The following is a 15,772-nucleotide window of genomic DNA, read 5'->3' as shown; positions in this document are numbered from 1 at the left end:
ATCTGGTGAAGGTCGGGGGAAGTGCCTGGATGCGGACGGCGCAGGACCGGTCTTTGTGGAAATCCTTGGGGGAGGTCTTTGTCCAGCAGTGGACGTCATTCGGCTGAAACGAACGAACGAAAGATAGGAAAAACTGGGTATAATAATCAAGTTAGAGGACTCTGTGTATTTGAATTCTGTATTTATTGTTATGGTCAAAGAAAATAAATAAAGAAAGACGATTCCATGCTTCAGAAAAAGGTAAGCTTTTCTTGTTTTCCTAAAAAGTTTAAGGTTATGATTACATTTGATCTCTACGTGATGGGAGAAGAAAACTAGGTAAAAACATTGCAATGATTTCTTTAGTTTCAAAACAGACGTAAGCTACGTAACATTACATAACTGTAGTGTAACACAAAGAAACCACAGAGAAATTAATAACGCCTGTCAAACGTGGCGGCAAAACAAAGGAATAGTACCGCGGACGCGTCAAATTCTAATTCAGACAAACTGCGCACGAGTTATGTACATAGGTCTATGTATTTCTAGACTTGACGTAGGTTTTTTTTAACCACAACGGGGAAGATCGTGGCCTGCATCTGACATGATGGAAATACCTAATCCCTCTTTTTTAGCATTTGAGATAAATTGCAAAAACACTGGATTACAACTGGACTGGATATTTTTTTAAGTTATCTAGAGAGTGGTCCTAATAGCTGGAAGAAAAATTTTATTTTTTTATGGATCCAGGGACTGGGACCGCGGTCCCAATAGCCGGAAACATCGTTTTCACTGCCCAATCTAAGCTTCATTGGTTGGGTTTTTATAGCGGTCAAGCTGTAGATCCTGGCTACACAGGAGTTGCAGTGGTGGGAACGAGAGGTGGGAATAGTCCCGTGCCCTATCTAAGCATCACCAGCTCTACAAATCCGAACCAGATGCGCGGGCGCAGCAGCATTTGTCTCGCATCACGCGCGACATCCGTTTCAGTTAAATGGAATTCTTTTAACGCGCTTTTGAATGTTATCGAACGTAAAGTTGGCATGGTAGTAAGTGGATATGTATGTAGGAAAACTAATTACTGGGGTAAGATTTTTTGAAGTTGCTATCTTCATCATTATGTAAAAACTAGAACAGTAGGTAGGTACAGCTTTATGCTTAGGGTTCCTATGTTTATGTATTTCAATAACATATTTAATTGCTTATTTTTCTAAAATTTATAGGGCAAAATAATACATTTTTAAAAACTTACCTCCTCAATGGATGATGACATAAGCCCCGAACTGTAACAAAGAAAAAACTCATTAGTAAAAGAAAATACGCGAAGGTTCCAATTAAAGGTAAAACCCAACGGTGAAGGTGTGGGACTGGCCGACTCGAGATCCGAGGAACACTGCAGCTGGGTCGAACCGCTCGACTATTTCCTAGTCCCTAAGCAGTGGTAGGGTTAATACTGGGACGTGTAAAAGTGCTTTTTAAAAGCGTACTTGCAAAAATAATAAATGAGTTTTGTTGCGGTGAACCCACTCGTAACGCTTGCCACGAGGGGATAACGGGACTATTAGTTATTTGTGCAATTGCTTACTAAAAAAAATACAGAAGTATGATCATACTTCAGTGGATAAAAACATTGCCACATCCAGCTAAGCACTGTGGTACCTTATGTAGAGTTAAAAGGGCCTAATAAGTAACAAAAATTGATTATTTCATATGCTATCCCTTTGTTCAAACATACCTACATTCGCATAACTGTATTAAAAACCTTTTTTATCACATAAAAAGTAACCTTATCGTAAAACACACTTTATTACGTTTCTGTATCGTGCATGATAAATCAAATAGTACAGTGATTGATTTCGTTGATGAATCTAAGGGAACACGTGGTTTACATTACGGTGATGCGAAATTTTATAATTTAATGTGTTCTACATACTAATTACAAAGTAGAATTTTAAAGAGTTTTAATTTAATTTGTATTTATTTCGCTGCATGAGTCCCGAACTAGTAAGTACGGGGGCGTGTATAGTGACGTCATGTCATACATGTTTTGTTTAACAAATGACGTCACAAAATTTCAAATATCTGTGTCGGAAAGGCATTATTGAAGATTTTTGAAATGGAAAAGCACTAGATTTTCATAAAGGCAAGGATAAATGCAGAATTGGTTCTGATGTGCTTCGCCGTTGTGATTAAAAATGATCTTTATTGTCGATGCATTAGACTGTTTTTGCTGGAACAGTGGAACTTACCAGCATAGCAGACTGCTCTTCTTGTCATTATGTTTCGTCATTGTCAACTTTAAACTATCTGACGTCACACTGTTTGTCCACTGTACACCGTACACTTAGTTTTCACTTATGCAAACACATGCAGGACTGTGCAGTTTCTGTAGTTTATTTTGTGTTGTAATACTAAGATGTCAAGTATTTGGTTGATATGATACCTAAATTAAAGATTACTAAATGACTGTGAAATTGGAGACTCAACAGTATTTAACAATTCGTAATTGGACCAATTCCCTTTTTTCTGCAATAATAGTAAAAGTTGAATAACCTCCTTATTTCTTTCATTTTGGATATCCTTTTAATTTGGACGAATTACGAATTGGACCAATAGCGAATTGGCCCAATAGCGAATTGGACCAATCTCGAATTGGACCAATCTCGAATTGGACCAATCTCGAATTGGACCAATCGCGAATTGGACTAATCGCGAATTTGTGAATTTTTCACGATTGGACCAATTGCGAATTGGACCAATCGCGCCTAAACGTTTAACTAATAGCTAAAACTCGAAAAGTACTTCATCATCAGGTCATTTAGTCTCCACTGCAGGAGCACGACCCTCTAATTTACCAGAGGCAAATGGAGGATTTGGCTTACACTCCCCACGCTGGCCAGACGGGTTGGATGTTCGTATATTTATTCCTTAGTCGCCTTACGAAACCAATGGGAAATGTAGAGATGGTCTTCCTATTTTCATAGCTGTAACAACCTTACGTTTTTCGACGTATACCACTTAGAGCACCCGCCCAAATAGCACCTGGCCTATTCCGCTTAGAGCACCTATCGATATTTTGGGCAAGTGCTATTCGAGGATTTAAAATTATTTTTACATTTTTGTCCACAAGTAGCACCTACAATACAACTATACATACATATATCTTTATTCTATTATTCTTATTCTTCTTAAATACATTAGTAGCCAGCACTAGGCTGCCATTAGCCATAGCACCTGACAAAATATCGATGGGTGCTGTAAGTGGAATAGGCCAGGTGCTATTCGTACAGGTGCTATTTGGGCGGGTGCTCTAAGTGGAATACGTCCGTCTTACGGCCTAATATGAATCATAGAACAACGTGTCTTCTTAAGGTATCATATTCGTTACCTATCGCTCAACAATGTTGATTCACGTCTGCATTTCCAATCAAAAGTAAGCTTTGCTTCAGTTTCTTTAGGTAAGTATTTTGTTCTGGGATACCATGAAAGGCATGATATAATCTTATCGTGTGTATGTGTAATAGTTGTTTAAACTCAATATTATGATCTACTACATAAATACATAGGTAATATTTATAGGAAAATGTGTATTGCTTGATTTGATGACATACAGAGTTCATAAAATAAGTCTTTTATTGGAAAATTATATTATAATCTCTAAGACCCTACTCTATAAAACATGTCAAAGCGACCAATTTATTTAAAAACCTTACAATTCGACACATTAACAGTAGAATGTGCTTATCTACTTTAATTAATTACTTTGAAAATGTATAAACTAGTTACTAAGTGAAGTACCTATGTTGTTTCTTATCTGTAAGAACCTTATGGCTCAATTAACTCGGGCGAAGCCGTGAAAAAAGCTACTAAGGCTGGGTTGCACCATCTTACTTTAACTTTGACAAACGTCAAAAATCTGTCAAACTCCATACAAAAAGCACCGGTTATCGTAATAGATACAGTATACAGTAAGGCCACACACACCTAACTCAGACCGTAACTTTGACGATAACCGGTGTTTTTTGTATGGATTTTGACAGATTTTTGACGTTTGATAAAGTAAAAGTAAGATGGTGCAACCCAGCCTTAAAATATCGTGTGAACACTAGTCTGGATAGGGTCCATAGTTCGATGCACACTCGCGACAAAACATCTGTGAGCCCAATTGCGTAGAGGATGTTGTAATATGCGCCGACACGGCAGGATGTTTTATAATTTAATTCGTTGTTATTTTGGTTGGGCTTGTTAGAGTCGTTAGAATGTCAGGAGCTAGGGCAATGGCTGTTATGGGACAGTAATTTATGACGTCACACCCTATTATTTAATGGTGTAAAGTAATCATGTGATAGGCACGAGGAAATTAAATGAATCTTCCAGCGACTTGGCCCACCAAACGTTGGACCAAGCTAAAAGTGGGCCAAGTCGCTGTTAGACAACAAAATTATGGGCATAGTTACTCATCTTTCTTCATTATTATTCAAAATATTTTTTTATTTAATACGAAAACTCGGATGGGTGACTAAGATACTGATTAAAACAAAGAAACATGACTCAGAATCCCAGAACAAATAGCAAATCGTAATAAATTGTCCTTGCAAGTTTTTAAACAAAAGAATAAGTTAAAAAATATTAATTTTATATTAATGAATGTAAAATTAATCTCTTTATGTACGAGCGTGTCGGTTTTAGAGAAAAAAAAAATACAAACAGCCGAACATATTTTATAACCTCCTCCTTTTTTGAAGTCGGTTAAAAATAACAAAAAATAACGTATCAAATTAATACTACTGCTTTCACAGGTATAAATTGGTCTAAATTGTATCAATGGCCTCTAAGTGGCATGGCAGCATACAGGGTGTCCCACTTTTGATTCATAAACAAGTCTCAATTACTTGTGATGATTTGGGGCAATCGAAGGCACAGATTGGTATGAATAAATATTAATATGCATGACTAATGCTATAAATGTGAAAGAATGTCTGTCTATTGTTTTATTTGATACTTTTTCAGGCTTAAAATGCAAGACCATTTAAAATGAAAAGATAGATTGGGCCTCAGAAAAGAACTGCCTGAATTTTAAGATCTAATGTGTATGCGCTATGAATGTGGCAAAACAATATTTGATTATTTCTAAAGTCTGGAATATCCAAATTAACATTAGTATTGGTATCAAACAGAGTGATTTAAGAGCCTTATTTTTGATCGAGAGATATCCTTGACGATTTGTTATAAGTTGAAATTTACGTATTCTAAAATGTGTCGTATTTTTTGTGCATTTCTTTCTTTTCTTGTTTTGTTTAGTGTACAAAGTGCCATGTTTATCTATCAGCTACATAGTCATAAACGTTTATAGGCAAAGTCACGGGCAATAGCTAGTCATGATAATACAATAATACCTTCTATCGTTCTCAATGGACTCTCCTCAACAATTACGGTCAAACGCAGTTATGAATATTGAGTTTACTCTCTATACCTAGTTAGGGCAGTGGGTTCGATTACCAACACGTGCCATGATTCATATGTCTTGGGACAAGGATCAAGTAAGTGATACGTGATATGATGACTCTGTGGAAAGGTTATCGGGAGGTATTTAAAAATAGTTAATCATCGGCAACATGCATGCGTTTGCTGGCAGTTAAGTGATAAATGTGAATCAATTTGCTTATTGCGTTTCTGTAACTTTTCAATCAAAAACATATTTTTAACGAAAACATCATTGTATGGACGATTTCAGAAACATTTTACAGTTAATGTTTTTATAAGCCGGTGTCTGCTTTTGATCTTAATCAGAGGTTGTGTACACTTAAGTACTCATTAAAATATTCGAGTTTTAAGACACCCAGCTTATAAGAGTGTAGGACGACAGACGATGGAAGAGAATTCCATTCCGCATACTAAACGTAAAGGTAAATAAAATCGCTTCGTTCGTATCCAATCGTATATCGTTGTAGGACTTGAAGGGTATGAATGCTCATTTCATGTGGTATATACTCGCAATAAAGAGTAGGTACTTGCCTATTTATCTATATCTAGCTTTATACCGTACTTTCCCATAATCTAAAACTAGGTTGCCGGAATCGATCAGATAAATAGAATCTAGCTGATATCGAACATGATAAACTAGACAGGTAGGACTCGACGTACATTTTGGGCTCAGTAGATTACACTATGAATGTATTGGTAAAGATAGTGACCTACTCGTAATTCTTGAAAAGCAAATAAAAACAGTGTTTTTTCTTATAATTCGTTTAATCTTTGACAAATAAATTAATATTTTGCTCATAAGCGACTTTTATGTCCGATGAGTTTTTTACTAGCGCTTTGAGACAAACATTGAGCATTTGTGTTGGAAAGAAGCGCCGCAACAAACTCAGTCACCACTGTCTCAGGTTTAAAAAATAAGTGAATTATCCGTTGATGTAACAATATTTTTAGTAGCAAGTTGCAGTACTGGCTCTACACGTTTTCTTTGACAGCAAAATAGCCTTTTTGGCCTATTTGCTACGATACTGCTTTTTATTTTAAAGACCTGCTGATGTCTAGTTTAATGTTATACGAATGCGCCCTTTAGATTATAGAAATGGTACTTCCCAATCTACATACAGGTGTTGAAAATAGGTCACTTGATTTAAAGCACATTTGGCCAAACAATCTGTAGCTACACGAACAATTTTGATTTATACAAGTGTCAAATTGAGTCCAAACCAGCCAGTGTGACGTCATGCGACAATTAAAACGAATTTATACTAACAAGCGTCGTGCAAAACAGTTTTGTTGAATATTGATGAACTGTTGACTCATATTTATAAGTGGAAAGTGTATCCAACCGCTTTCAATTCGGTAAAAGCGAGTATGTTTTAACAATATCTTTTTAACTGTCATACAATAGGGTATAGTTGTCCAACACTGAACCGTCCGTGTCCCACCTATGACAATGGAGGTGGCTATCAATATTTGGTTATTAGTTCCGATTTTTGCCGCTTGAGGTTGCAGAATCTAATACTGTCATACAGGGTGACATACTTTCTAAGAACTGTCAAAAGGCATCTCTTCCATAGAGTTTTTACGGAAGTGACGTGATTTGATTTTAAAAGCTACAAAAAATATATTATTACATCCAATTGAAAACTAAATTCGGTTTTCAGGGCTAGAAAGTGTTTTTGAATAGTATTTTGGAATTACTGGTACCAAACCACCCAATTTAAAGCATGAACAAAATCAGGATGTCAGCATTCATAGGTATGCCTTTTATAATAGCAATTACCTACGCATTCATTTAGGGCAGAGTACCTACAGTCTACAGAAAAAGTGATTGGAAGGTAGGTAGGAAAGTAGTTAAATAGATTATGCATATTTTTCATATATCCTCCCTGAGTAATACACACTAATGAGGGTTTACGCGAATCAAAAATCCGCCAGATGGCAATACGTAGACGCGAGGTCCAAATGCTGCATGATTGGTTATTTTTGACATGACATTGACAGATATGTCAAAATCCACCAATCACGCAGCAGTCAGACCCCACATCCACGTCCCGCCATCTAGCGGATCTTTTATTCGCGAAAACCCTCATTGCCTTAAAATGGAAAAGCAAGCATTTGGAAATATGATGAATAAAATACACTTCAGTTTTTTTATCGTAATGAAATATTAAATCTCTCTCATTTTCAGTAAAAAATCATCGTTCCTATGAATCCAGTAACTCTAATACTCAATATGAATTACTAAAATACATAATAGAGATGTAATCGTGTATTTAGATGTTTTATTTTTGGCTAATTGAAGGGCATTTAGAGCAGTCTTGACGTTAAGTAGGGACCAAACTTTTTTTGTTTCTGACTGTACAGACAGACTACGACACACTCCCTAAAATATGTAGCTTAAGCAGTTCTGATATGAGCTACTTTGCTACAACATTTGTTAAGTCTGTTATGCTAGAGTCTAGAATTGCTAGAATTTGTGGAGTCTAGAATTGCTTCCTGATTAACAAGATTTCAAGAATTACCTAGAATCTCGAAGTCCTTCCGTCAGATTAGATTGTTTAAGATGATAGTAGTTAGGAATGTTAGGATTGTGAGCAAAATGCTTCTTCTTTTCGTGTCGACAACAAACCTACACAGTGTCAGCCCAAAACTCCGCCACGAGGGTGGCGTTGTCACTAGCACTCATCAAATCCTCCTGAGTGCAGTTGCTCGGGCACTCAGGGCACGACATCAGGTGCTTCATCGACTGGGGAACAAAACCGCACCTGCACTCCATGTTCAAGCCATCCAAGAACCCCCACCATAGCAGATTGTCCTTACTACGGCCAACCTGCGTCCAAAGTCTATTTAAAGACTTCCAGGTAAGCCAGGGGAGCTCATGTCCAGGTGGAGGACTCTCAGACATAGCAAAATGCTAAAAATAATAGATTCAATAACATAAACTTATCATACCAGTCAATCTGGTTTCTAGCGTCTTTCTCCAATTCTTATATTAGTGGAATGTATTAAGACTGTGGCTAGAATTCATATTATTGTCTAAATTTATACTAAACGGTCGAGTTGTGGCACCATGTACCTATTTCAAATCATATCTATTTCTTAGAGACACTTAAAACCTCTCTCTATAAGCTGAATTAGCTAGACAATAAAATCTAACTGTTGGTTTGTATGTTATTTAAGTATTTTCACATACATCTAGCTCTGTGACAAATCTAGATTCATCATCATCATCATCATCATTTCAGCCACAGGACGTCCACTGCTGAACATAGGCCTCCCCCAATGCTTTCCATGTTGATCGATTGGTAGCGGCCTGCGTCCAGCGCTTCCCTGCTACCTTTACGATGTCGTCGGTCCACCTTGTAGGTGGACGTCCCACGCTGCGTTTTCCGGTACGCGGCCTCCATTCCAGAACCTTTCTGCCCCATCGGCCGTCAGTTCTGCGTACTATGTGCCCTGCCCATTGCCACTTCAGCTTGCTAATACGTCGGGCTATGTCAGCGACTTTGGTTCGTTTACGGATCTCCTCATTTCTGATTCGATCTCGCAAAGAAACACCAAGCATAGCCCTCTCCATAGCACGCTGTGCAACTTTGAGCTTCTGTATAAGGCCTATAGTGAGAGGCCACGTTTCCGAGCCATAAGTTATCACTGGTAACACACATTGGTTATACACTCTAGTCTTCAGGCATTGAGGTAATTTGGACGAAAAGATGTTGCGTAGTTTCCCGAACGCTGCCCAGCCGAGTTGGATTCGACGATTGACCTCCTTCTCGAAATTGGACCTACCTAGCTGAATCGTTTGTCCGAGGTAGACATACTTGTCGACAATCTCGAGAATTGAGCTCCCAACTGAAACTCGGTAGGGCGTAACATGGACATTCGACATAAGCTTCGTTTTGTCCATGTTCATCCTCAGGCCTACCTGTTGGGAAACTCGATTAAGGTCTTCGAGCATTGTGCCAAGATCTTCCAACGATTCTGCCATGACCATAATATCGTCGGCAAACCGAAGGTGAGTGATGTACTCGCCATTAATGTTTATGCCGAATCCTTTCCATGCAGCGGTGAACAGTTTCGGAGATATAACATCTCCCTGCCTAACGCCTCGCTGCAGTGGAATCGCCCTCGTGCTCTGCTCCTGTACTCGGACCGACATGGTGGCGTTTTTGTACAAGCACTTCAGCACCTCGATATACCGATAGTCAATACGGCACCGCTGGAGAGATTGTAACACTGCCCAAGTCTCAATCGAATCGAAGGCCTTCTCATAGTCCACGAACGCCAAGCATAGTGGCAAGTTATACTCCTCAGTCTTCTGTATAACCTGCCGCAGCGTATGGATGTGGTCTATGGTACTATAACCTTTTCGGAATCCGGCTTGTTCGGGAGGCTGGAAGTCATCGAACCTACGCGCGAGACGGTTCGTGATGACTCTCGAAAACAGTTTGTAGACATGACTCAGAAGCGAGATGGGTCTGTAATTCTTCAGCAAGGTCTTATCACCTTTCTTGAAGAAGAGCACCACCACGCTTCTGTTCCATGCCTCTGGCGTAGTTCCCTGGAGTAGGACGGAGTTAAAGAGTCTCTGAAGGACTTTCAGTATCGGTGTTCCACCCGCATTCAGAAGCTCCGATGTTATTCCGTCATCACCCGGTGCCTTGTTGTTCTTTAGCTGTTTGAGAGCCATCCTAATCTCGTATAGGCTGATGTCCGGGATATCTTCGGTATAGTGTCGAGTTAGCTTAGCTCTTGGATCTGAAGTTGAGCTATCAACGGGTTTGGTGACCGAGGTATATAGCTGTCCATAAAACCTCTCGATCTCACCCAGAACCTCGGCTGTTGTTGACGTTACACTACCGTCCGCCGTCGTTAGCTTCGTCAGCTGGCTTTGCCCAATAGAGTTGTCTCTTGCGAACACTTTGGAGCCTTGGTTCCGCTCTATCGCCTCTTTAATACTGTTAGTATTAAAGTTGCGAATATCATGTCGCAAGGACTTCCTTATCTGTCTATTGAGCTGCCTATATGCCGTAGCGTCAACGGAGGACTGCAGCGTCATTGCACGTCGTTCTGCCATGAGGTTGAGGGTGTGGTCGGTGAGCTTTTGCGGCTTGTCTTTACGACGAGGTCTAAAGAATTTAAGCCCAGCCGCCTGGACAGTTTCTACGAACCCGTTATTGATCTCATCCACTGACTCGCAGTTTTCCAGGCATGCAAAGCGATTTGTCAACTCGAGCTGAAAGCTCTCGGGGCAGTGGATATGGGAATTGTAGGGTCGGAGCGTAGACTTCATCAGACGGGACCTTTCTAGCTTGACGTTAATATTTAGTATGCCTCTGACCATTCGGTGATCACTACCGGTTTTCACCCTGTTGATCACGGAGACATCACTAAATATTCGTCGCTTTGTGGTCATGATGAAGTCAATCTCATTTTTCGTAGAACCATCGGGACTCATCCATGTCCACTTCCTATGAGGCGGCTTCTGGAAGAAGGAGTTCATCGCAAAGAGGTCTTCCTTCTCCAGAAATTCGGCCAGCCTCTGCCCCCTGGGGTTCCGTTGCCCACATCCAAATTGCCCCACTCTCAGCTCATCATCACTTCGCATGCCCAGCTTCGCGTTGAAGTCCCCCATAACAACATTGAAGTAGGTTTTAGTAGTAGTAAATCTAGATTCATGCGGGAAAATGCAATATTTCTATTTTGTTGTAAGGGATTGATATCCACTTAATTAATTTGCAAATAGATTACATAATTTAGGTGACCTACTTATTTGTGAAAATCTGCCATGTCACAGAATATCTTGGGTTATCTAGTACAGTCAGCTTCAAATAGTTCGTAGTAGTAGTAGCCAAGAAGTTCGCAACATTTCTTTGTTTCTTCGAATAAGTTTGTGTTGTCAACTTTTTGGCCACTTTGGGTCACGAAATATTTGACGCTGACTGTACCTACTTCGTACTGCTTTACTTAGGTGCTACATTACAACAGAACGAATCGATAAACGAACTTGAAATCGAATCAAAACGCTCGATCAATGTCACGGGTTTACCTTGATCCTAAACGTTAAGATAACGATTTCCTCAAACTCTACCAAACGTTGCAGTTACTGGGATTTCTTATTACACTTTTTATTTCTAAATTGTAGTCACAACAAGGCAATAATAAATATTATACGCTTCTTCCTTCTAGTTTGGATTGTTATGACTGGTGTTAAATTTCGTAGGCTTCTGATATGGCTCTATCCAACTGGCTCAATGTGCCCTCCACAGAGAAAATCATAATAATCGGACGCTCTGCCACTGTAGACAAAGTGACATTCGTGACAGTTTGAATTTCGAAATCGCTTCTCGGAGTCCCATACAAAATACCTGCCTGTTTAATTTAGAAAAGTACGAGTATTTTGTGTTGCCACAAACTTGCCTCTAGCTTTTCTGTGTTTAATGTAGCACGTTTATTAAATTATTGATGACTATAATAATAATATGACGTGTATTTTATGTATCCATGGGAAGTGTAGATCAAATTATCAAATTGTCCATTTGCCTCTGGTAAATTAGAGAGGGTCGTGCTCCTGCAATGGAGACTAAATGACCTGATGATGATTGTACTTATTGAGTTATTGATTAATATTAATCCTTAATCAACTGCTACAAAATACGATTTCTCCCAAAATGTACCTGTACATACATAACACACTTAATTTATTTATTCCTGAATACAACCACTAAGTTCCACAATTCCTCCAATATTTTCCACCATCACACAAAATAGTAAATTCCACACAAATGATTCACCCAAATTCACTATCCTATCAGGTTTTCAAACATAGTTTTATCACATAACACACTTTACACGTAAATAATATGTAATAGGTGCGGTCGCGGCGCGGTCTACGATGCGACTGTAATCGAATAGACGTATAGTATCTTATCACTGCTGATTGTGAGTGCATTGTGTTCATGTATGTATGTTACAGTCAAAATTCCTAGTCGGTCAAAACCACTTTTGATTGGAAAATCAGTCAAGTGGTTTTGACCAAGGGCGTTAGTCAAAACCACTTTTAATTGCAAAAAAAACAGTCATAGTGGTTTCGCCTGATGTAAAATTTACCAATCAGTAAAAAAATAAATAAATAATAAATATCCTTGGACATTTTACACTGCGCTTCTTTCTAGTCCCAAACTAAGCAAAGCTTGTAGTATGGGTACTAGACAACGGATATAAACATACTTAAATACTTTTTTTTTGTAAATACATACATATTATACATAGAAAACACCCAGTCCAATACAAACAAATATGTTCATGCACACAAATGTTTGTACTGTGCAACCTCCGGAATAGTAGTCCGTTTCGAACCACTACACCAAACGGCCGCCAAAAAAGTGTTGTGATTAGTGAAAATGAATTGGAAATCATCAAAAATGTGTTATAGAACCATTTTAAAATGTAACGCTTATGTGATTTGTGCATACAAAATGATCACACCTACCTAAGATACTATTCAAATTCAAATATTTTTTTTATATTTTTTAAGTAATCTAGGTATTCATCAGGTAAAAGATAAGTAGTATCATGCGAAAGCTATTTTGACTGATTGTTTGCAGTCAAAAGTGGTTTTGACTAACGCCCTTGGTCATAACCACTTCTGACTGCAAACAATCAGTCAAGTGGTTTTGACCGATGCCCTTGTTCAGTATCACTTTTGACTGATTTTCCCAGTCAGTCATTTTGACCGATTATGAGTTTTGACTGCAACATGTACACATAAACCTACACATTGTCATAGTAACATAGACTCTATTACAGTCAGATAAGAGTCTATATCCCATCGTGTAGACTGTGTAATGATGTGTAGAAGTTTTTGATGCGCCCAATAAGCGGAACGGGTTGACGTAACAGTTAAACTACGGGATTATTGTCTTTTCTGACATTAGTTAGTTAAATGGAATATAATTAATAATTTTAAGAAATCACCTGTCTTTTTTCTAACACGAAAGCGACAAGTACATAATAAATTGTTCGATCACCGCCGCTCGAATATTGTGGTGAGCCCACTCGTAACACAAGCATATTATTTAGCTTACCACGAGGGGTTAACGGGACTATTAGTGATTTGTAAAGCCTGGTCCGTGAGCACTTAGAATTTTGTCCAATGACCCCAAGCTACCCATCCTTATCGCTCGTGCGTAATTATGTTGCTGTCGCGTTCGCACACTTACTGCGGGCGCCCGTCGCACAGTGCTCACGGACCAGGCTTTAGTTACTAATTGATGCTCATATTATTTTAAATAAATAAAAAAATACGCTGATCCTACAATAGACTATTTGACACCATTCTCCAATAATTCGAAATCACAACTTTTTTAAAAAGACACTTCATTCGTCTTAAAAACATAATTTTAAACAACCTGTAAATTAAGATTTTTGGTTGAATAGTGAGAGTCGAGAGTCTTTGGGAGAGTCTAGTTTTGATAGTTTAGAAAACGTCTATTTGGAATGTCTCTATGGATAAAAACGACAAATAAATTAAGTCAGGTGCAGGTGACGAACGCGTTATAAATTAACTCGTTAAGCAACTAGCACATTTCCTGAACCACAGCACATCAACCGTGACACGACCACCGCCCTTATAGCCATCGTAATAAGAGCTACTATCGCGTGCATCTATCACACTTGACTGGCTGTGTGTAAATATACGAGTAGACAAGCTGTCAACACAGTCGCGTCGCTTTCACTGATGTTTGTAAACACAGGTGTGACTAATTGCTACTACATTCAAAGATGGGTGTAAAATTGGCTGGTGAGAATAGATTAGTGCATTTATTTATACTTTTTGCACATAAAACTGTACAGTGGCGGACTTAATGCTAGGTGGCATTCTCTGCCAGTCAACCACAGGTCAATTAGAGAGCTAAGGCGGTGCAAAAAATATCACGGTTTAGTTATATGCTAGGATATTACAATGTAATGTAAATATGTGTATAATGTGTTTTCTCGGTTCGGTGTAATTTCCGCGCAAACCAATATAAGAAAGGAAGCTCAGTATGTTATTTTTAACTGTTTAAACATAAAATAGATTTTAGCCTTTTCTTTCAAGATTTGTTTTACCCTCAACAACATTTAGTAATCCGGTAAAAAAGTATTTATGGTTATCATCATTATTTCAGTGGCTGAACATAGGCCTCCCCATTGGGGGCAATGATTTCTATAAGAACTGATAAGAACCGGTTTGTATCGGCCTGCATCCAGCGCCTTCCTGCTACCTTTATGAGGTCTTCGGTCCACTTTGTGAACAAATGTCCCTTTGAGCCTATGAGTAGGCGCACACCGTTGATTTTTAGTTGGCCGATAGTTGTGCCCGATTTCAAATTGTATGAAGAATCGGCCAAATCGAATCAGCGTAGTGTGCGCACTCCCATACATGCCCATACTGATCAACTGCCCGACTAAACTATCGGCCGACGAAAAATCAACGGTGTGCGCCTACTCTATGAGGGGGTCGGGACATTTGTCCCTTTTGAAAAAATGAAGTAGTAGTAAAATAATAACTTAAAATGAAATTGTTAATCATAAAATAATAACAAAAACACTCACCTCTCCTCAAATATAGCTGAGCTCATGAAACTATCATCAATCAGACTGGAATCCTCCACAGCGCTTCTGTCAAATCTGTCATTGGTCCTGTCAAACTCGTCGTAGTGGCTCGGCAGGCTCTGACAGGTCTCGTCGAAAGACCGGGCCTGTTCAGACCGGTACTTCTGGTCCCAGAGCTTCTTCGTCTCATCTTGGACCCGCCTTTTAAGTTCTGATATCTTCTCACGTTCGTTTTCTATTACTTGGCAGCCTATGGAAAAAGTTAAGATGAGAATTCACTCAATAAAGCGGTGTCTTCTATTGTAAACTATGCACTACCCCTGCCCTAGTCGATTGACATACATATGGACTTCTTGGCGGGAATCTGAAGCGTCATGTTAGCGGTTTTGTTTTATTTCCTCAAATTCGTGTGTTATTGCTATTAATGTGTAATAATGGTGGATTATTAACCATTGAGTGTTCGTGAACGTGCATAAGTGTGGGCAAGTGAAGCAAAACAGTGCATCGTGATTCTTCTGGTTCTCTCAAGTTGTCCATAGGTCTCAGTAAAGCACCACAACTTTACTGAGACTCAAAGGGTGGGAAGGGGTATCATCTATCATCCTTCATTATATCATTACTTGATCTCATTTTCTAACTCGAATCACTTATATGTATACTTGAAAATGGCACAAATCAAGTCGACCTCGACGTGTATTGCCAACATCATCAA

At 38.9% G+C, this 15,772-nt stretch overlaps 1 protein-coding gene across 2 annotated transcripts in view; it reads right to left on the bottom strand.

Moving 5' to 3' along the window:
- The window catches only part of LOC135084560 (uncharacterized), a 131,574-nt gene that overhangs the window by 17,231 nt on the left and 98,571 nt on the right, over positions 1-15,772 (bottom strand). For both annotated transcript variants that reach the window (XM_063979323.1, XM_063979322.1), the window contains 2 exons: positions 15,061-15,310; positions 1,232-1,262 (listed from right to left, as the gene is read on the bottom strand). In XM_063979323.1, coding sequence (XP_063835393.1) covers positions 1,232-1,262; positions 15,061-15,310 — 281 coding nt within the window. The remainder of the gene's footprint in view (positions 1-1,231; positions 1,263-15,060; positions 15,311-15,772) is intronic.

Source organism: Ostrinia nubilalis, chromosome 26 (assembly GCF_963855985.1).
Source record: "Ostrinia nubilalis chromosome 26, ilOstNubi1.1, whole genome shotgun sequence".
Taxonomy (NCBI): Eukaryota; Metazoa; Arthropoda; class Insecta; order Lepidoptera; family Crambidae; genus Ostrinia; species Ostrinia nubilalis.
Note: the sequence above shows the minus strand (reverse complement) of the source record. Positions and strands in the feature narration are given on the sequence as shown.